The sequence below is a fragment of the Lonchura striata genome, chromosome 10 (assembly GCF_050655825.1).
Source record: "Lonchura striata isolate lonStrDom1 chromosome 10, ASM5065582v1, whole genome shotgun sequence".
In the NCBI taxonomy this organism is placed as follows: Eukaryota; Metazoa; Chordata; class Aves; order Passeriformes; family Estrildidae; genus Lonchura; species Lonchura striata.
This window is the reverse complement of record NC_140712.1, coordinates 16,855,610-16,878,961: the sequence shown is the minus strand read 5'-3', so window position 1 is coordinate 16,878,961 and position 23,352 is coordinate 16,855,610. Positions and strand designations below refer to the sequence as shown.

The following is a 23,352-nucleotide window of genomic DNA, read 5'->3' as shown; positions in this document are numbered from 1 at the left end:
ACAGTATTTTTGTATACAAGTAGTTCTGTCAGCTTTTGGAGCGTATAGATAACCAGGAAGTTTTAGATTTAGTATTTTAAACTTGTATTTCCTCCACTCCACAAGGTACTGTTAAATGAGAGAAGCAGTCTTCTATAAGGACTGTCAGTCCAGCCTCAATTTGTTTATAAGCAGCAGGACTTTAGCACCATCACTCTTGCTCCTTTGAGATACCTTTCTAGGAGAAAGGTGATTCTAGAGTCCATTCAGCCACGTACACTTCCCTTGCTGTAACATGGGCCATATTAAGAGCAGCAGCTTTGCAACAAGTACTGAATGAAATCTTTCAGTGACCTGAAATATTGTGTTTCTTAGTGACATTTTACAAGATGTCAAGGAGGCAAATGCATTTCCTTTAATTATGGTGTCCTCTAATGGTGTTTTTTAACCAAGTTTTCCTTGGCTTTCCAAAGGCATGTTTCATGCAAAACAAAAGGCAATGTAGGGTTTGAAAGTTATGGAAATCACAGTCCAGTCTGTTGCATCTGGAATGTTTTTTTGCTCTGAGTGAAGTTTGCTTCAGGCAGTAGGAACATCCTCATCTTGTAGTGACTCTGGCTGTTGAGCACAGGATCTGCTTAGGGAAAAGATTTTCAAGTGAAAGTGTAACAATATGTTATGATTTTCAATTTTGCTCTCTTCCTCATTTTCTCAGGGTCCATTTTCTCAATGCTATAACCTCCCCCTTCAGCCCTTGAGCAGTGACAGCATTTTGACTGAGGAGAAACTTCACTTGCCCTGCAGCAGATCCCAGTGGTGTCCTTTGGTTGTAAATGTCTTGTTACAAGTGCTGATCATTAGTGTGGTATTGCTGGGATTTTCCCAGCACCTCTTAGCAGTCCTGCTAACTCGGAGATGCTGCTCCAGACCCTGAGAACTTGGCAGGCTGCCACTGCCAATGGGGAGGGACAGAGAAGAAGCCAGTGGAGGAAGCAGGCTCCTGCTCACATTGCTGCCCCCAGGAATAAGGCTGGGACTGGGGCTGTGCTCACATGAGCATTTCTTTGGCAGTCACACAGCTTATGCAATCCTCACCTCATTTCACCCTCTCCTTCTTTGGCATTTCTGTGGTACTTACATATGAGTCATATCAAGGGCTTGACCTGCTGCAAGCTAAACTAAACTAAAACCCCTTGGTTTTGGTAGAGACAACTCTGTGGCCCACCTGATGATGGGGTTTCTGAAATACTTGTGAGTACTAACACCAAGGAGAAGCAAGAAGTGAATGGTTAGGAGGAGACAGGACTTCAGGAGCTGTAAAATGTATGTCATATTGAAGTGTCTGTTAACCATGGCCTCAACCACGTGATGTCTTTGGGGAGTTAGTTACTTGCTTTTCCTTGAAATCTTAGGATATGGGGAAGGATGGGTAGTTTATATTTAATTTTGTGTCTTTGGAGATTTTATTCCCTGGAAATGGAACAATTGTCTGCTTGTTTTTTTGTGCATTAATTGCTAACACATTGTAGCAACATGAAAGCTGAACTGTGAAGTGTATGAATGGTTAGAAATGGTCTAGAAAAGAACAGCTGAGCCGTGATGATGGCAAAAAACTGAGCTCTCGAGAAGTCTTTATGTGCGTCATGTGCATGATTAATCAGAATGGGGCAGATATTCAGAGTGATAATTCATTTTCCCTCTTTGTTCTTGAAAATCTGCAGATGTCAAAATAAATCACTTCAAATATGGATGAAGATCAGATCCCACAGGACAATCCATTAGCAAAGACCTCTTTGAGCTCAGGGTGCACTGGTGGAACTTGGGGGTTCAGATGCAAGTGAGAGCCTCTCAGTTGCAGACAACATATTTCTAATGGTACAGAGAACAGACAGAACTTAGATTTAAGTGACGAGAAAAGCCACTTTTGAAGAATTCCTCTGCTACATTAGCTTTCAAAAAAAATTACTGAGTAAATATTGTAGTAGACTGTCCTGTTAAAATACAGAGTTGCAGAGCACTTTGCAGGACTCATTTCTACAAATCTAATTCTCCATAAGTAGGTAATGAAATAAGAGTGATGAATACAGATACTTCTGTATGGTTGCCTGGAAGTATTCCCAGTGATTCCATGATGTGTCTGAGATGTGCTTGTCAGAGCTGTAAGATCCCTGTTCCTCCACCCAGTATCTCCAGTGGTGCAAATGGGAAAGACCCAGGTTTGTTACCTTCAATCCCAGGCTGCAAGCAGCACAGCACATAGAAATCAGCTCTAACATCTCCTTTCAGACTCTGGAACCTGAAGTCTGCCATGGAGCAGCATATGCCATCCCACCCATGACACAAAAGCTCCTCAGGACAGTCAGGTTCCCCAGGAGTCCTTACAAACTGTTCCAGCTGGGCATTTAAGGGATGCTGAAAGTGCAGAGCAGTGACTGCAAGAAAATGATGAGAACCAGAACCTCTACAGCTTTCATTTTCAAGTGATTTAAAAATGACTAAGTCACTTCACTTGCTAGCTGACAAAGATTAGTTGAGGTTACTTCTGGACAGAACTCGTATGCCAAGTTTAGTCTTGGCAAGATCTTTTATTGCCATATTTTTTAAGTGTGACAAAGTAGAACTTTATGATGGAAATGGTGACTGACCACAGCAAAAGTTGAGCTGGTAGGCATCCTTTAAGAAGAAAAGAGCAATGTGTGACAATTTTCTGTCTGGTTCATGTATATTATGGAAGCATCACTCCATGCTATACAAGCATAGATTTGTACTGGGGAACCTGTCTCACAGAACCTTCTAATAACATGTTGTCTTGCAGTGATGATTTTAGCTGAGGCAGTTTTCTGTCCAGCTGCAAACTAGTTACCAGTTAGTTTGTAGACACAGCCACAAAATCCAGATGTTGTAGATAAGAGTCAAATTGTAAAAATGAGAAAACTAGTGTTCAGCTAGAAAGAGGGAAGTGCCAGAGAACAGGGGCTCGCCAGTGGAGAGCAGAGTAAGGTGTTCCACAGCACTGAACAGATAATAAATAACCATGTGAAAGAGAAAATTAGGGATAACTTTTCTCCTCAACACATAATCTTCCTGAAAATCAGCACAGGATCTTTTGTGCTGTGAGCTGCCTTATACTGCCACGTCTGTCTTTCAGCCCTGATTTCTGCATGAGCTTTCTTAGAAGGAAGAGGATGGTTCTCATATTGACAACCAGCCAAGTGAATGCAAATGTGTTTTGCACTCTGACTTTCCATGAATTATTTAGAACTCCAGCTGATACAGAGAAGAGCTAGATGAGACTCCTATTTGGATTCACATATAAAATTCTCCAAAGAAATTGAAAGACTGAGTTGAGCCATGACAAGAAACCCAGTCCTGGCAAATACAATCGTGTTCTGCCTTAAACATCATCAGTAACAGTAAAATTCATGTTTAATGGAAAAGTAATATATTATCAAAACAATGTATGGGTTGAGTTCTGCACTCTATTGGCAAACTGCTGTATTAGTTTCTCCACATCCACTTTAAAATTGAATCAGCCTATTTATTAAAATAAAGGGGTAAAAATGCCTATTGTAGGTATTTGTGCCAAAAGTTCTGTACCAAAAATATATTGTCAGAAGTTTTGTCTTTTTTCTGTCTCTTGTAGATATTGAGATACTTGTCAAAGACTGATACTTTTCTACTCAGAGCTCTTAACACTCCCTGGGAAAAAGGAATGAAAAGAAATAAGAAATCCCTTTTTTCAGGGCAGCGTATTTTTGCTGAGACAGTTGACTAAACAAGAAGCTGTCATAGAGCTCCTTTGGGACTTTGTTCTGTAGCCTTTGGTTCTGAAGAGCACATTTGTCAGAGGTTTATGCATCAGAAGGGTACTCTGCATGTGAAGGACTGTTTCAACTGACAGCAATTGATTTCTTTATTTTTTTTTTTATTTCTGTCTGTGAGCTCTTTTAAGTACATGAACCCTAAAGAACCATCTGTCTCTGAAACGTGCCCAGCCCAGCAGATTAGGAAGTTAGAGAACAGAGAATTAAAACCAGATCCCAGCATTTTTGATTTTAACATCTTAGTACAGGGTGACTGACCTAGTAAGACAGTTGCCTCTGGGCAGGTGGGGAATGAGTTGTATAATATTTTGTTTATAGAGTTAATTGCTACTTGTGCTTTTTATCCCAGGATACAACAGAGGTTTTCACTGAATGTCCATGAAGCATCACAACCTGTAGAGTGAAGACAAGCAGGCACCCAGTAAACAGCACACAGCAAAGCTGGTGGGATGGGGAGGAGAGAAAGTTTCCATAGACATGATATGTCCTGAATTCTTTTATGTCTCTGCAGAACTGTCCAAGACTTGACTCAGTTTTTTATGGGATTTTCCATCCACCCACACATGCCCACACAGCCCTCACTTTATTCCTTGGAGGGTTGGAGGCTGGAGACAGCTGTGTCAGGATTATGGTACCTGCAGTGGAAGGTAACAGAGATTTCTGAAAATAGATACTTCAGCACTGTGATTGCTCTGAAAAAGAAGGAACAATTCTTGAAATATACTGCCATGTATAAAATGTATATGAGTGATTGATGTGAACAGCATATTTTTGGGTTCCAGTCTGTTTTTACTGTAGAAAAAGCCCATTTTGGCAAGGCATCGTTTTGTCTTTTAAGTGTGAAATCTGGAAAGAGATTTGCCTTGTTGACAACTACCAAATCATCATGTGATACCTGTTTTTCAGTAGAGTTATGTGGTCCCACTGGCATTGCTGAGAGTGAGGAGGATGTTTCAGATGTGAGACTTTCCATCCACACCAGCCCATTTCTGTGCTGTTGTTCCAGAGAAAAAGACCTGCCCATATTTCTGTGGACTGCTTGTTCTCATAGCAGGATGGTCACAGTGCCAGCCAGAGATGGCCTGAGAACTTGGGCAGTGCCAAGCATAGGAATTTGTGGATTTTCAGCTTTAGTCTGTTCAGCCTGCAGGATTTTTACGTGCAGGAAACAAGGAAATGAATGTCCTGCTTCTTCCATCCCCATTCTGTTTGCAAATAAATGAATTAGAGCAGGAAACAAGGAATCTGTGACTGTAGGGCATCCTAGAATGCCAGTCCTGCCCTTTGACACACTAGACAGTAACACAGAAATAAGAAAAAACAGTCTGCTCTCAAGAAATTGTAATTTCAAATGATCATATTTTAAATGTATGGTACATTTAATCTCTCAAGCATTCCAAGAGAATTTTGTTTTCCTTTGGTCTCTAGGACTGTTTCTGGGGGGGGCGAAAAAATCCCAAATATTGGGAGAAGCCAGCTATGTATAAAGCAGTTCACAAGCAACTCTTACAAAAACACAGTGCCCCAGTGGTCTCTCCACTGCTGACACATTCCATCTGGGGGATAGTACTGGAAGAAAAACCAGTGATAATAAATTGCATTTTTTAAAAATTACTTTGGTAATTATAATGGTGGTTTAAAGAGGTCAGTACATGCTTTTAACAAAACAAGGAAACAACTTTAGCCTAGTGCTCCTGAGACAAACTTACTACACCTGATTAGCATTAGGGAATGCTTTTAGGGTGAATTTTCAAGTGTTTGGACATGCACATGCAAGTAGGTTTTGTGGTTGCTGTCTCTATTCAGTCTTCACCTTGAATTTCCCACTTGGAAACTGCTACATTCTTGGGTCTGTTATCACAGATGTTGGACTGGATCATTTTCACTTGCTGGGTTTCAAGGGTGGTGGGTACTTCTTTAATGTTCAATATTTGTTCAGCCTCTTCTGTTTTGTTAAACACTATGAGATATATGGAGTTAGTGGGGGTTTCCACCCTTTCAAAAATACTGGAGTTTTACAAATACCTGAACAACTTCCTTGGTTAAGACGTTGGCAATAAAACAGTCTGAGTGCGCCTGGAGGGTTTTGGCACTGGCAAACTTGCAACCCTCTCAGGTTCTTCAGTGCTTTGATGGCACTGAGAGAATGCAGCTTTAACATCTGCATTGTGGGGCAGGAGCTTTGTTGTGTTGTCTCAGTGAAGTCAATACAAGGCACTGAAATTTTCATTATTGGTGGTGAGCTGTAGCAGCAGCCTGGGGAGGCGTGGGGACAGAGGGGTGCCTTTGTGTAGGAATATTCCAGCCATAATTGGTCTATCCCGTGCTGCTTCACCTCTCCATCCTTAGCTGAGGCCCAGCTCTGTGGCTGCAAAGGCAGCACTTGTGGCTCTGTGGTCCTTCCCTGGCCTCCAGCAGCTTGCTGAGACCACGGCTCCCATCCCACTGGCTCCTCTCTGATGCCCTGCACGGAGCTGCGTGGGGGGAAAAGGCTCCCGTGGGGCAGCTCACAGCCAGAGTGGGAGCACGGCCCACGGGCAGTGCTCTTCAGTTTGGTCTGTTTTATTGCAGTCTCTGGCATGTGAACTTATGTCTCCAAACATTCTTCTGTTTTCTCTTTTGCATGTGTTTTTTAAGTGTCTGGAGTCTACAAAAAGAGAATTAAAACTTATAAGGGACGTTTCACCCCACACACCTTATTTTAATTGAACTAAAGAAGTAGCCTGTAAAAACAACCAGACAGCATCCTTGAGCCTTTTTCTTCTCCCTCTCTTTCCCTTCTCATGTGTTTAAATTTAATTCTGTCCACAGCAATGTATCTTACAAGGTCATCTTGTGGTCATTATTTCCTCTAATGAACTATTCCATGGTGTGCCACCACAGCCAGATTTCAGAACCAGACAATACTAGTATTTACTAACAAAGCATAAATCCCAGTTACTTGAGTTTGATAATGAAGTACAAATAATATAGAATGCCAAGAGCTGAAGCTTTTTTGGCAGAAGGGCTTTTCAGTAAAGCTTCTTGTTGATCATCCAAGTAAAGCAAATAGGTTAGTTTAGAAGCTACTTACAACGTTTCTGTATTGATTTATTATGCAGCTGTGAATGGTAAAAGAATAAATTACGTATTCCAGTGTTATTTTGGATAGCTGTTCTGTCCTGGGAGTATCTGTTGATGGTGCTTTGGAGTTTCTGGGGTTTCCATCCCTTTTTCTAGAAAGTCCAACTGTCTTTTGAGGAACTGTTTGTACAGGTGGTACTGTGATAGTTTTCTCCAGCTTACTCTTTCCTTCAGGTACATCTGATATTTGTGACAGAAGGGCTACCCCAACTGCCTAAATCATGGAACCATGAACTTTGTCATAGGTACTTGTTTTGGGAATGAAATCACCTGCAGAGATCACTGATAGATGCTGTGTATTTATGTCTACAGATCTGTATGGGCTTTAATAATCTATTTTACTTAATATTCGAACATGCCCCATTCTTTCAGTAACCATTCTTGAAAATTCAAAGTACATTTGGTTAGTGTTTTATGGGCTGGTTTTTTGAGGATTTTTTTGTGTCATAATTTAACTTTCAACATATGCTTTGAATTATTTGCTCCAGTTTCAAGTCCAGTTTTTCCAGGTCCATCAGCAGAGAGACTTGCATGTGATCTGTAACACTATCCCTTCAGATAGTCCCTGAAAATTAACTGAATAGCAAGGCTCAAAAGCCCACATAGTTTCCTTTTTAATTTAATTAAAATGATGCATATTTGCCCAACACTGTGAAGAATGACATGATGCAGACTGGTTAGTCAAACATGAAGGCAGGCACAGCAGGGACCTTTCAGCCTCGTGAGCTTTTGTAATAGCAAGTTGTATTAAGCAAACAACTGTGTAACATGAGGGGTTTCTTATTGAAAAACAAGAGGGGGTGAGAAAGCTTTTCAATTTCCCCCTTGTGGGTCAGTGTCTCCAGTTGGTAAGTAGGGAACAGACAGATATTTAAAAATAGGTACATTTCAATTGCATTACTTATTTTTTTAACTTTGCTGTTGATTGGATCAACTCTTCATTCTATTGTAGGAATGTCATAACTTGACTCTAATGCTTATACAACGCCTTTTGCAATTAGATGATGTAAACCTTAACATATTTAGAGAGGTTCAAGTAATCCCCCTGAGAAGCTAGGCCTGTGAGGAGAGTGAGCTTTGATGGTTTATATTTATAATCATGGAATAGTTTTGCTTGGAAAGGACCTTAAAGATCATCTCGTTCCCTGCTCCCCCCTGCTGTGGGCAGGGACACCTTCCACTAGACCAAGTTTCCCAGAGCTCCATCCAACACTTCCAGGGAAGGGGCATCCACAGCTTCTCTGGGCAGCCTATGCCAGGGCCTTGCCACCCTCAGAATGAAGAATTTCTTCCTCATGTCTAATTTAAACCTGCCCTTCTTCAGCTTAAGGCCATTTGTCATTGTCCTTTTACCCCATGCCCTTGTAAAAAATCTCTCTCCATCTGTCTTGGAGGCTCCCTTTAGGTACTGGAAGGGACTCTGAAATTACCCCAGAGCCTTCTCTTCTGCAGGCTGAGCAATCCAGCTCTCCCAGCCTCTCTTTATAGCAAAGGTGCTCCTGCCCTCTGAGCATCTCCATGGCGTTTGGGCTAATTTGTTTGTTTTCATATTGATATATCCAGAGGCTACCACTGCATGTAAATAGGACATTCAGCCTGCAGTCTTCTCTTGGAAACATAAATTTAAGCTGATTGTGTCCATTAAGCATATAGGTGTCATGCAATTTGTGTGAACTTAGTGAGAATCACTGTGCATTATATTATTGAGTATTTTTGTCTGCAGCTACAGCATTTTGAGAACTCTTGTCAGTCATGTGAGCTTGGACCCTTTCCTAGCTGCACCTCTGCCGCTGACTGACTGCAGACAGGAGAACTCATTCCTTTGGGTTCAGTATCCTCACCTTTAAAACAGCAGTAAAGGTGCAGAAGTCCTCTGGAAGTTGCTGTGATGTCTGCTAACAGCAAATCCGTGCTCCAAGCCAGTTATTTATTTTGTGTGTCAATACATTTATTTATCAGTGTATTGCAATGTAGTGCTGTGTGCAGTGGGGTAGGGCTATGGGGCTGCTTGCTGCTGCAGGATAAAGCAAGCACATGAGGCCAGGGAAGCCCCAGCCTGGGAGATCTGAAGCAGTTTCATAACATTTGGGTGGAAGGCAGTGCCAGCTTTGGAGCAAGAGCCAAAGAGCAAGAGCAACTGCATTTTATCCCTGCCATCCCACCAGTTTCTTGGTTGGTATGTGTGCAGTATGATCACAGCTGGAAGTCCTGTGTGGTCCCTGATGTAGTTCCAGGCTGTGTGAGCTGACTGATTTTACAGTTCTACTGTATTCTCAAGGGATATTTGTATAGCAATGTCCCCTTTGCTTCGTTCTTGTGGAGAATTTAGCAAGCACAAAATCCTCTATGGCAGAGGGGAGGTACAAGTGTTGTGCTGCTGTACAGCAGGTTGGTAGGGTGCAATCCCATGTGGACAGGTCCCATCCTCTATAGAGTCAGACCAGCTGGGAAGCAAGAGTGGGAAGTGTATGTGGAGAGACCTTATTTCCACCTGCAGTCCTTCTTGGTCCTTGAAACTTCTGAAAGGATCATAATTTTGATATCATGGAAGATGTAGATTACATCAGTTATCTCCACATGATAGGAACATGTCCATTTTTGTCATGGCCCCCCACCTCACCCCTGCCATGTCCTCAGTTTCCTGTAAGCCAGGGCTGGAGTGGTGATTCTGGTCCATAAAGGCTGTGGTACCAGCAGGGGATGGACCTGTGCTACCAGACACCTTCCAGGCAGAACCAGGGGCTCCTGCAGCACAGGGGAGACAGTCTGAGGACAGAGCATTCACTCTGACAGATGTGAAGCAGGAATGTTACAGTAAACAGCAGCTTAGTGGGTATTGCCTTGGGAGCTGCACTGCGACCTCGATGTGAGCGAGAGAGGCAGGCTGTAAAAATCAGAACTGCTTCTGGATGCACTGGGTAACTGATGCCAGTCTGGTGCTTCTGCCCTTAGTTTGTAATTTTAAGTGAGGATGGGCTTAAGTTCACCTGTGTTTTGAGTGTTTGCTTTCCTCTCGATGAGGGGGTACTTTCTGTCAGTACAGTTTAAGATTGCATTGTTTGGTGTGTACTCCGATATTGGTATGTGCATGGCAGGTAAGTCTTTGCTTTTATGAGCCCTGCCTTTCTGTAAATAATAAACCCCAGAATGCTAAAAAATGGCTGTACATGTTTGGGGTTTTTTAAAAAAAAAAAATTTATAGTTCTATTTGTATATTGCAAACTTCTTCTGGTTTATGTAAACGTGAGTTCCTGGAAGGAGAGTCTTCAAATGCTGTGTTTGCAAGGCAGTTGTGATTCTTAATGTGTTCTGTAATTATTTTTATATTTGAATCCAGGGTGGATGTATTTTTATTACACTTAATAGAGCTTAAAGCATTTGCTGAGCTGCACTAAACATGAGATAAAATTATATCCCTTACAGTTGTGAGGCATACATTGTAAATTTTTAATTTTTGTTTTAATTGTTGAATTAATGCAGAAGAATTGCTCTGGCATAAGCTTATTCAGAGTAATTTAATATAAATTGATCGAATTTAGGCTATTTAGTCTTATTGGAGGCATTTTGTTTATGCATTTGTAATGCATCTGTTGTTTTGAAGAAGAGCTCTGTCAGTGGAGCACCTCGGTTGTGTAAAGCTGAATGCTCAGCTGTAGTCAGTGCACATGTGTAAACTGATAAATGCCAGTTTCAAGAAGAGCTTCACCTTGTCTTCTTGAACTTGACTGTTTATCTCAAACAGTGACCTGGATCTTGATTCTCTACAAAAGATAGAGCAGTCAAAGATTTTTAAGCTGATCTTTTCTGCTAATTTCTTAGGACTTAATGTACTAACACAGAACATCACAACGAAAATCCTTTGTTCTCTGACCCTTCAGTTTGAGGTTGAGCCTACATTTGGAGCTGTGTTCAGCAGCAACAGTACCTTGACCATCACTTTGTTTTTATTTTTAATCATTTCCTCTTGTTTCCCTCCATCCTGGTCTTGCTTTTTCTGGTTTTTTAGCAAGATAAAGATGGTTTTCGTTTTTATAAGGATTTTTGGGTGCAGTATTCCTGTGTTCTGTTTGTCTTCCTTGAGCAGCCTGTGGAGTATTTTTGATGAACACAAAGTCATCTTTTGTTATCTTGTCCAAACCAAACTTAGTTTATCCTTTTATTTTATTTTGCCTGGAAAGAAATATGTGGACAATCAGTGGCTGAGAATAATTATGAAATATCTAATTTCCTCTTTGTAAGACAAGACATTATCATCTAAAAGGTGAAACTTGCTGCATTGCTGAAGGTATTGAGGTCAACGTGAGATACATTAGTTCAGACTGTTTCTCTATCAGGTCCATGATTCTGTGCAAGACAGGCGTCCATCTACTAATGAATTAAAGGGAAATGGAAAATTGTATCATGTGCTTTGCCAGCAGTATTTCTGTGCACATGAGGCCAAACCAAATTTCTAAGATCTCTGAGCTGGATTTTTCCATGCTGCACTGGATGTGGGCACTGTATGATTGTTTTAGACCAAACCATTTCAACTTGCACTGAAATCTTTGGAGAAGAATGTGCTTATGTAACAACAGACTGCAGCATTCTTAGGAACTGGGGATACAGCACAAAAAAGCATTTGTGGTAGAATTAGGTGTTGAAGTTTATGGAGTTTTGAATAAAAAAACCCACTAAACCTGAAAAAAGTAAAAAGAACAGACTGTTTGATTACCAAGCTATAAGCCTTAGCATGCAGTGCATAAACACAGAGGAAAGTTTTCTGACAGGCTGGTGCTATTGTGAGGAAGTGGATTTGAGCCAAATTCCCAGATTCGAAACCCCATGAACTTCAGTAGGCCCAGGCCAACCCTTGGCTTAGGTTCATCTCACAACATTGCAAGCACAGAACACAATTTGAACACTCTCACTAGGAATTGGAAATCCAAAAGGGGAAGGTTTGTGCATAATCCAGTCGCTCTTTGCACACGCAAGGGACACATCAGTGCCAACGTGAACATTTGTTCCCTTGATCATCCTGGGAATGTTTTTGAAAATGCCCTGCAGGAAATGTTTCTGGCATGTGTCCTCAGTACTTGAATCTGTTATCTCTTTACTGGTAAGAGCTTTATGTGGCTTCTCTAATTCTACCCAAATAATGAACTTGCCCGTTGTCCTCACCTCTGTGTGCCAGCCCTTTCCTGGCACAGCAGCTGACATCAGGTTCCTGGATCACACAGTGGTTTCCTGCTTGGAGAACAACTGGTTTATTACAAGCTGAAGCAATACTGCCTTCTGGATGGGGACTGTAGTGGGGAGATTTCAACAAATTATCAGCTATACCCAGACCAGCCAGAGAGATTTATGTGCCCATTTAATCAGCATTGTGTTCATTTGTTTGCATTCTCCTTCTCAGCAGAGCAAACTGTGGTTTCCTCTGAGTTGTGCAGCTGCTGTAGAGGGCAATAAGACAGCAGTGTCAGTCACAGCAGTGCTCCTGCACTTGCTGCATCCCAGGGTTGTGTCTGGAGCTGGAGAGGGGAAAAGTTTAACACAAAAATGAGCTGCATGCAATTAACAGTTTATGGGGAAGCTTGTAAAGGATCCAGCTGGTGGTGGCACTGGGCTGTTAAATGGCTTTTCTGAAGAAACTAGAATGAGAAATTTAAAAAAGTACACACACGCACTGTTCAGCTAACAGAAGTTGTCAGAGCATCCTGGAATATTTCTTATTAATAAAAATATCATTTCCAAGTTCAACATCAAATGTGCTTTCTGTTTGTCCCATGGAGAAACTTAAATGAGCACTTATCACTGAGGATGCTGGAACATACAGAGATAGGAATACTTTATGACTCTGTGACAGAGCTATCATCAGGATATGCCAGCTGAGCTGCCAGTGTGACTAAGGTGCAGTTTATGTCCGTTTGCTTGATTTGGTCTATTAATTATAATTCTATATATCGATATTTAGCTATGATTAATCCATAATTCTTCCTCTTTTTAAAATAATTTGATAATAAGATTCTAATAACAGATGAGACACAAACTGCTTGTTCTATTTCAGAATCTGTAGTATATTCTTAGAGTTCTACAGGGTTGACATACGCATGCTAGACTGTTGAAACAAGCTGCTGAGAGAGCTTTGTCATAGTATCAGTACAGCAAACATTTCTCTGACTCACATACCCCCTGCAGAGATTTTGTAAGTCAGGACAAAATTTAGAACTCTTATTTGTTATCTGGTACATATTTCAAAGACATTGCCAAACAAAAAGCTAAATTTAAAAATTCTGGCTTTTGTTGTTGGGGGTTCCAGACGTGCCAAAGGAACGTGTCAGCAATTTAGACTTAGTGGCCACGTAATTGTGAAATAGCCTTTTCTTTTTTTTTTTTCTTTTCCTTTTTTTTTTTGTTATGGATGCTCTTAGATGACAAAACTAGAGAAATTTCTATTAGCTGTTTGAGTTGCATTCACTATCAGTGCTTTTTGATTTTTGTTTGTGTGTATGACAAAGTTATTTTGCCCTAAGAGAATATTGCTTTTAGTGGTTTGACTCAACTGGCCTGTTGACATGGACAGCCTTTGGGTCCTGCACATATATCCTGTCTTTATGTGCTTTATTGTATAATGCCTTCATTTGTGAATGAGTTTGCCTCTTGCCTGATGGTATTTTATTTCTCTAAATCGTCTGATTAGTTTGGGGGATGAGGAAACAGATTGTGGCTTTGGCTATAGAAGATGTGACAGACTGTCCAGTGCAGGGAAGAGAAGTGTGTTGGAACTTCAGATCCATCCTGCATCATGAGGTCAGCACAGCTGAGCTGGGAAATGTGGTGTGATTTCTTCCCAGCTCACACCTGAATCATAGACCAGGATTAATATATAGCTCAGTGCTTTAAATTGAAGCACCTTTAGGAGTTGTTCCCCAGGCTTGCTGATTTCGTAACCATCTGAGATATACCTCAGAGATAACACCAGGTGAGGTCTGACCTTCTGTTGGCAGGGGTGGCTTTCCTCCAGAAGGAGTTATCTGGGGTATACCTTAAAACTCATATACTGCTGCCTAGCTCCTTATCTTAAAACTATTACATAATTGTTTCATTCCCATTCATGGATGGAAGTCAATATTTAGAGGTAGAGTAATTCTGAACTTAGTGTTTGGCAGTAAGTTTATTTCAGAACTTCATTTTTGGACAGAGACTTTTAGGTCAGTCTGGTGAGGGAGACTTTGAATGTATTCTGCATGTTTTCTTCAATTCAGCACAGACAGAATAGGTGCCTTATATTGGGTAAACCTGGCTACATACACCACAGTGAAGACTTAGGCTTGTATAGTTTCAGTTACTGAAAGATACCCACCTTAAACATGTGGGGTTTTTTTGTGGTCATGTTGTCAGCACTGGTGGCTGTCATCTAATTGCCTGGCAGCTGTTCCACTGGATTTCTCTGTCACTTTTGTAGCTGCATCCAACCCTTCAGCATTGTGGATTTGGTCCAGTGATTCATTTCTGGTCTGTGCTGGGTTTTGTAGTCATCTCTTAGCACTTGAGCTCTAGAAGTGAAAATCCATTCTGTTGGTGATAAGCAGAAGGATTCTGCGTGATACTCAAATTCCTGACCTGAACCTGTCTGTAGTAATCAATCTTCTGTTTTAAATGAAAAAGTTAATCTGTTACCCCCTTCATACCTTTGCATGCATTCCCTCCCTTCTGTCCACTCTTGAGCTGACTTGGTGGCTGTCATCCCTTTGCCAAGCTGTGCCTGTGGTGTGTGATTCTGAGCATTGCAGGGAGCAGGGTCTGGCCCTGGACCTTGCAAAAGGTTGTGTTGCTGTGTGGTGAATCAGATCATCTCACTGATCTGTCTGAAAATAAACTTTAGAAATGCTATTTACATGTCAATTTTTTAGCAACTTTAAATGGGCCCCAGTACAAGGGCTATTGTGACAAATCCTATATCTCATCAAGGAGAAAAGTTTGGTCTTTTGTGCATCTCACCTTCCTGACAGCTCTGACTGAGGTGGTGCTCTGGTGAGAGTGTTCTGGATGGATACAAGCACAGGGAAACGAGGAGCAGCTGTCAGGGGTCTGATAAATGTTGCTTTATCCACAGTTCTGGTAAAGAGTGGAACAAACAGATCAAACCAAAAGCTGTGCCTGCTGTCATTGCCTTGTTTGCCTTCAGGCATTTGACTCTGCCCTGGAAGTTGGTCTTGGGCCAGCTGAGAAAAGAGCCATCACTTCTGTGGCTCAGAGTCAGCTTTGCTGAAATCTTTAGTGAAACCAGCACATACCTGATCCTCCCCTCTGAGACAGGATCAAAAATTTTTTTTGTTGGTATTTTTTCCCTTAACTGGGCTAATAGCATTCAGCTCATGAATTTCTTGTTATCTTAGTTTCTAGTAAATTGAATTAAATTTATGTACTGAACACCAGTTGCTGTCTCTGGCATTTCTAGGACGAATCCTGGACTTGAAGACGGGGACAGTAAAGAAGGAAGGTCAGCAGTCCTCCATGAGAATGTGCATGGGATCCAGGCGCTCCTTCATTTGCAGGATGAGGTTTGCATTTACCCTGTGCTCCCTCGTGGTTCCAGTCCTGTCTCAGCTTAGACTTCAGATGTTTTGTTGCACTAATTTGGCCTTGATTACAAACTAAAGCTGTAATGTCACACTGCCATGAAGTATTTCTAGAGTGCTTGCTTTAGGAACTGGAGTGAAACTGAAACTAGTCTTCCTTAACAGTTAATGGCAAAACAGCACCTCGTTTCTCTTGTAGTTTTTCTTATGAGTGTGGGGTGTAGGTTCCTTTTTCCAGAGAACTTCATGACAGCTTCACCCCTGGAATTTTAGTCATAGTCTTCTCTAGTCAAGTTACTCAAATTGGTACTTTGGGAACAAAGCTTTCACAAGTGCTATGAACACCCAGCTCTGTGTATTTTTTCAGCAAACCAAGAATATTAAAAGAATCTTAAAGATAAACAAGAATTCAGTTGCAAAGCAGCCAGCTATGTAGGAATTAGCCTAAGCCTGGTATGAATTAACCAGATGTCAGCTGGCTGATGCTAGATAAATGAGTAATTGTTAGAGGGTTTTTGATTTGCAATTTTTAAACTTTTCGTGCATTGTTTCGACTTCTTTAAAGAGATTTGTCTGACCAATGCTTTTTTTGGGGGCTTGTGAGCACTTTTCTTGTTTTAGTGCTCACAGGGTAAAATGCCTGTTGCTATTGCAATAATTTTTGTCTGTGGTTAGGTGGGGAAAGGACATAATTGTATCTGTAGGCTATGTCCAGTATAAATCCTGATAACAGCACTGCAGAATTCATTACAGAATGAAACTCAGTATTTGCACAGTATTTGACACATTAAAATACAGACACATGTACCTTGGTAATATGGTGGATTTCTTCCAGTCCTGTGAGGGTGCTGAAGGTATGGATTTTGGGTGCCTTTGTAAAGTGTTTGTAGACTTTATACCTGCAAGGTCAGACTTCAGAGCTATAGAACCTTTTTCCTCCTTAACTGGGAAGGAAGAAATACAGCCCAGCAGAGTAGCACTGAGAACACTGCTTTTTCTTCCTCCCAAGATGCACATCTTGTTAGGAGGACTTCTTTGTTCATAGCAAACCAGGTCTAGTGTCCTGTTTGCAGTTGTTCCCCAGCTTTCAAAACAGTTCAGATTGCAGTCATTTCCTAGCACACTGATTCTGTAAACTCCAGTGCTTGAGAGTGATTTTACACATGCCCATAACCCCACTGTTTTTGTATTTCTAAATCTTATTTTAGTTGTTCACTCCTTCTCCTTGGCAGTGACTGATAAGAAAAAAATTAAAGGAATAAAAAGAAAATTCTTCTGGGAAGAATGGGCCTCAGATAATGTGAACTTTCCTTGTGGTTTCTTCTTTCATTGTTGTTATTGTTTTTCCATTAAAAATGAACTGCTTTTACCCTTCAAATTATTTACTCAGCTTCAGATGGATTGTTGAAATTTTACAGTTAGGCATACTTATAAATATCACAAAATACACATGAACAAGTGTTAAACAAAGTCACTTGACAGTGTAAATAGTTTGATCTTGCAAATATTATCTTAGTATCTACAGACATTGTAGCTGGTGTTTGGCAGTGGAATTTTTCTGTCCAGGGAAGCTACAAGAACACTTAGATTGGTTTGTGTGGATGTTTGGGGGCCTGACATATTTTCACCTCTGTTTTATGGCATTCTGAAGTGTGTCTATTCTTTAGCTACCCTTGGGATATCAATTTCAAAGTCTTTATACTGGGGGAGTGTGGAAGGGAATCTTTTTCTAGTGTCTTTCATTTTTTTAAAATAAGATTTTTATAGCACATCTAAAAAGCTCAGCCTGTGGAAGCAGCACGTTCTATGTAAGCACGAATATGCAACTTTTTGCCAGGAATAAGTATCTATTATTGTCTTCTTATACAAGTAGTAAGGATCTCAAAATGCCTTTTTATCATGTGTCATTTCTGAGCCCTTTAAAATACTAATTTACTTTTAGGTGTGGAAATGCTCCTCTGGATCATTTACCTCTGAACAGAATAACCACCATGAGAAAAAGATACAGGTACTATTACTTAATTTACCACAGAGCAGCTGTAGTTGCCCTAAGCCCTCTCATTTGCCTTTGGGCTAATGCCCACTCCAGGAGTGTCACCTGCTCCTGCACTCACTGGATCCTTTTGCAAACATAATCTCTTGCATGTGTCACTCAGACTCTTTCTCTTACACCAGCTCCAGATCTGAATCAATCTTCAGTATCTTTCTCAGAGAAATATTACAGAAAACAGGTACAGCATGAATAGCAGCTTAACAGAGCTGGCAGTGTACAGAACCCTAGGCTGATTCTCGGGTGTTTCCAGCATAACTTAGAAATACTGGTCAATCATTAGTAGCCATAGTTTGAAAGCATAAAGCTATTCTGCATGCCAGTGTGATGTTTTTGTGTTTCTTGTTCATCCAGGAATGGCCTGGGCCCAGTGAAAGAAGGTGAAGCACAATATGCTGTTGTCCATTGCACTGGCTATATCAAGGCTTGGCCACCAGCAGGTTTGTATCCCTTATGGAAAAGTGGGCAGTGTGCACCAAACTGTCCTTAGGACAGCTGAAAACCTGGCTCAGGTTTCCTTGCTGCTAGAAAAACTGGGAGAGTTTTAGTGGGGTAGCTGATTAAAGTTCACCTTGAGAAGCTTTTGCTAAGAAGAAATCAGCTGTTGTACTCACTCAGGGCATCCCTGTTTTCTGTGGGACACCCTTCTCCATTTCGTTGCCACAGAGGACCTGTAGGAATTGCCAGTAATGCAGGACTCCACAAACTGGGGCCAAGAGTTTTCAACTTATGTTGGTGAACCAATATAAAAATGGTCTCATTTTAAGAAGGTGAACACGAAGGATTGTGTACCTCTAGAAAACCAGTTAATGTTTTTATACTTAAGTACTGAATTGTAAGCACTTATGTATGAAAATGTGTAATTTTACTTTAGACACATGGAAGTTGTCAGTAATGGTGTTACTTGAGAACATTCAGTATTTGTGATAAATTCTGTTTTGAGGCTGTTTTTCTCGGAATCAAGTCTCGGTGTACCGCTTTGATCTACGGAGAAAAACATTTACCTGCTGGAACTCAGTGTTACCTATGGGAATATTTACTTTTGAAAAATTTCAAGAGGAGACAGTGGAGCTCATCCAGACCTCATTATGAGTGGGGTTACTTGACCTTGGCGTTTGCAGGAGTTGAAGAGGTTGTTTGCAGTGTGACAGCGCCTGCTGGCATGAATCAAACCAGGAGCTGTTCTGCCCTTCTGTGGTTGTGCACCACGTCCATAAATCAGATTGATCCAGGGATTATGAGTCCTCAGAGGTGGTTTGTACCCAATGTGTGCAGGGCTGTGCAGACAGCAGCATGCAGATGTGAACTTCTTATCAGTTTTTTGCTGAAATGTGGTTTTGGAAGCAGAGGAAAACTGCCCCTCTTGTGCTAATGGGATTTAATAGGAGTCAAGATGTTCCAATTTTGCTTCTATCTCAAAAGTGTGAGAGCACAGTGACTGTAAAGTGCTCTGAAAATGGATGTTTTTTTTTCTGTTTTGTTTTCTTCTACAAAAGTATGTACTTTTCTATTGGTAATTCTAAATGCAATTGAATTTGACCTTTATATACAGGATATCTCCTCAAGAAGGTGTAGGTCAGTTAAGATTTTGTTTAGCTTGAATGCGAATCTTTCGACGCATTATGGGATGTTTAAAGAGATCTGACTCTTCAGGGTGTATGTTGCTGATACAAAGCTACAGATGCAAGAACTCATGTCAGCACTAGGTCCTGATGTTGGCAGTGTGTGCCCTCAGCCCCAGTTCTGCAGGATGGCAGCTTGGGGTTAAAATGATCTTCTGGGTCTTTGAGTGCCCAGTGGCCAGGTATCAAATTCCAGTTAGCATTTCCCCATCCCAACTCTTCCAAAACCTTGCTTCTTATTACTTTATGGGAAGTTTTTATTTCACTGAAGGTCTAATGGGAGTTTTCCTGCCTAGTGCCTCTGTGTCTCTCCAGTGTTCTGGTGTGTTTCCACAAATAGGTTATATCCTGTCAGCCTGGACTTTGCAAAGACAATCCAAGCCATTTCTACTTTCCATTCTCAAAATGCATTCTCTTCACCTTTGTGGTTTTTCTCTGCAATTGTTCGTGTTTTCACTTCACTTCTCAAAATGTAGGTCACTGGCACTGCACATTCTTATTTCAGATGAGATTGTAGTGATGGATAACAATATTTCCTGTCTTACCTGGCAGTGTAGCATCCTTCTCTTTAGTGTGGTGCATCCTGCAGCCATCCTAAGACATCTGATATAAAATTATGTCTTCCAGGTTGCCTTTTTCTCACTTGTCAACTGCAAATCTTGTTTTGAATTGTGGTGATGTTTCAATTAGTAATATCAAGTTCCATCCTATTCCTGTTGCTGTAGCTTATGACTGTTACTGTTCCCCAAGTGCATGCTTATGCATTTAGTAATGCTGGATTTCATCCCATTTCTATTACTCCACTCCTCAGAATCACATGGTGCTTCTTATGATATCCCAGGGCTCCTCCATAATGTTAATGCCTCCAAACTAATCCTAAGGGATGTTTTTGGTTTTGACAGCCTTATGTGGAATTTCATTGGTCTTTTATGTTACCATCCAAATTGTTGCTTCTATTAGTCATGTCTGGGTGCCTTTTTCAGGGCACACAGAATTGAATCAGGGCCTTTTTCATGAGTGCTTATTTGCCTTCCCAGTCTTCCCCACTTTGTGTTGGTGATTGTCATGTATCCATTGGCTTTCAAAGTTGAATGTGAATATCCATAGGCTGAATTGTTCCCCTATATTTGAGTAAATAAGTGACAACATCACTGCATTTGTTGTCATTTCCAGTGGTAATCCAACCATAATCTGCAAAGCAAATGAGATAACTACAGCAGTAATGGAATTTGCCAAGGCTTCTCTACCCTGTAATAAAATTACTTTGTTCAAATCAGCAAGCCTGCATGGTGTCTGGGTTCTTTGGAATAAATGGACTTGTGCTAAATCACAGCAGTTTAAAAATTCAGTGATCAAAAAGATAATTTTAATTTATGTTTCAGTTGCCAAGTGGACACTGGTATAAACTCCAGATCCTTTTCTTTCAAAGCATGCAGTGTGGCATGTGTATCACATAACTAATATACAATATGAACTGTACTGTCACAAGCAAAAGAATCATGATTATCAAATGCCTTTAATCTGTACTTAGTCTCATTTGTTTAGCACTTGGTATTTTCTCTTTCTGAGTTGAATTGCATTGTCTGTAGCCAGTGTTCAGATTTTTAGTCCCACGCTGAATAAATCAGTGTTGATACAGAAGCAAGAGGAGAATTGCTTTGTGATCATTATTGGTGTGATAGACTGTTTGACAGTCTGTGCAAATCTGAAGTAATGTAAGTGCTTCAAACAGGTGAAAATGAATAAGCTGCAGACAGCTGGTGGCATATTTTAAGGGCTGGATTTGTTTTGTTGTGGCTCAGGTTTGTGTTCAGCATGAAAACACTGGCACATCCAGCCTGCCTTTGTGATTTTTCTCCCTTGTGTAGAGCAGCAAGGCTCATGTCCTGGCAGCCTGTCTTCAGCCCCTTCTTCACTGAGAAAAGGGAGAGAAAACAGAGGAAGCATCCTGCCTCAGCCTCTGTTCAGGCTGTGTGTTAATGGTCTGTTCATTTTTCTCCACTGTGCCTAAAAATACAGGTAAAAATAAGATCAAGTGCAAAAGCAGGCGTGTGGTACCTGCACACTTCTATCCCCATGGGTTATATGCTGGCCTCAAGTAATCAGGTGTAAACTTGGTGTGGAAGTCAAAGGAAAAAGGAGTCAGATTTTTCAGATGGATGTTCCAGCCAGTCATGTTGTATATTCAGTTAAATAATGCCAGTTGGGTTATTTTGAATGAGGCAAAAGGACTCCTTGTTTGAAGCTGGCTGAGCAGCAATCCCATCCTTTGTCCCTCTGTTCCCAGCGAAGCAGCACAGATGGAACTTGTGATCCTCATCTTAGACAGTGCTTCAGGTTCATAGCCAGTCATAAAACTGAGAAGTGCTGACCTTCTGCTGGGTCTTCCTGTTTTCAACTTAAGCAAGGTTTTATTTTCTTCTATTTTTTTCCCCTCTGAATACCTTATTCCTGGAAGGAAAGGAGTCTTCTGTGGTCCATATGATATTTTCCTAATAGGTTTGTTTTGCTTTCTTTTTGTGGCATAAGATTTGGTGGAGAGAGAAGATAAGGTCTGTCAGGATGTTGGTAGTTTTCTGTAAATCAAAGCCAGGATCTGCACAAAAGCACATAGTGAAGCAAAGAGATAGATACATGTTTTGAAACTTCAAATAAAGAGTCACAGAATAATGTTAAATTCAGATAATGTTGAAATATTTTTTTTCCTCTTTAGTTAAAAAAGAAACATTTTAGTCTTCCAAGTCAGACTTACGGTAACATCTTAACCACAGCATGCCAAAGCTGTTAGGTTATTTTAAAGTTTTGGCCAGAATCTGGACATTTGTGCAAAGTACTCCCTCTTCCAACACAAAACAAATTAGTTGCTTGAATATTCCTTGCAGTGCTGTCATTTTTAAGGCTTTATTTATTTTTTAAAGAGTGGTTAATTTAGTTTTTATTGGGATTTTTAATGAGATTTTTATCCTTAGTATGCTATCCACAGCCTTTTTTGTGAAAGCCTATTTCCATTGTTTTGTATGAGAGGTAAAGTCACACAGTGTAGTTCCTTCCCTGGCAAGTAACTATCAGAAGTGCATCTAATGAAGACAGACATTATCAGGGATTGCTAATGACCACTGGACACTTAAATTCCATCTTTTTAAAGAATTATAAACAATTTATTTTTTAGTGTAGTGAAATAAAACCATAAATCCACCAGTGCTGTTCTGCGTCTCGCAGAAGATGTGGGGCAGAAGGGTAGAGAGAAAGAAAGCAGAAAATGAAGCTGTTAGATCCAGCTGGAAGCTCATTGGGAAAACTAAAAATTCCTTATGTCCACACGAACATAAGGAACTGTTGCCCTGTGGGAAACTGTTTGCTGGTATAGAGGACACTTGGAAATTAAATATAACCTCTGATGGCACAGCATTCTATTTGTGATGCTCAATTGCAGCTTAGCTGTGCCAGTTGTTGATGTGAACTCAGGCAAGTACAGCACTGTATTTATTATTCAAGAGGGGTGTATATTTGGTGTTGAGAAATAAACCCTCTCACAGGGTTACACATAAAGAATGTGAATAACTGAAATATGTTTATTTTGTGGATGTCCCCTAAAGGTCATTTTCATGGCTGTTTTCCTCCAAGACCTTACAACTTTTTTTAGAGATAACAATGGGACTTGGTGGTGTTAAGGAGCAATATTGCATTCTATTAAGAGCTGGACAAACTGGTAGAAAGTGCAGTGCACATCTGTGTTTACCTGTCCATACTGGGGTGTGTACAATAGAAAGTGTGCTAAAGCAAAAGTAAATCTGATCTACAAATGGCACCTTCCCATATAAAGACACCCAGAGTTGAATCTTCGGAAATGTCAGCTGAAGAATAAAGAAAAAAATTTCTCTCTGTGGAATGCTGTCAGTAGTAGCACCTACATTGCAGAGAAGCAGAAAATCTTGTCATATTTTTTCTCTAGGAACTTTGGGAAGGGGTTAACAATCCACTGGGTCATGTATTAATTCCAGGCAGATTAGTTTTTACTCATAGAGTGTCTTGTGGCATAACCCAACTAAGACATTTTCCATTTTGCTATACAGACCAAATGTAATCCATCTTGGGCAAAAAGGAAAAAAAAAAAAAAAAAAAAAGATGAAAATTAGAACAACAGCCTCCCTTTGTCAACAGAGTGACATCAGAAATAATGTTTCTTAGCTAGGTTT

General features: G+C 40.6%; 1 protein-coding gene across 6 annotated transcripts in view; it reads left to right on the top strand.

Annotated features, from left to right (window-relative positions):
- Window positions 1-23,352, top strand: part of ARNT2 (aryl hydrocarbon receptor nuclear translocator 2) — a 95,968-nt gene that overhangs the window by 39,607 nt on the left and 33,009 nt on the right. For all 6 annotated transcript variants that reach the window (XM_021537594.4, XM_085588853.1, XM_021537591.4 and 3 more), the window contains 3 exons: window positions 15,364-15,466; window positions 17,427-17,492; window positions 17,889-17,974. In XM_021537594.4, coding sequence (XP_021393269.1) covers window positions 15,364-15,466; window positions 17,427-17,492; window positions 17,889-17,974 — 255 coding nt within the window. The remainder of the gene's footprint in view (window positions 1-15,363; window positions 15,467-17,426; window positions 17,493-17,888; window positions 17,975-23,352) is intronic.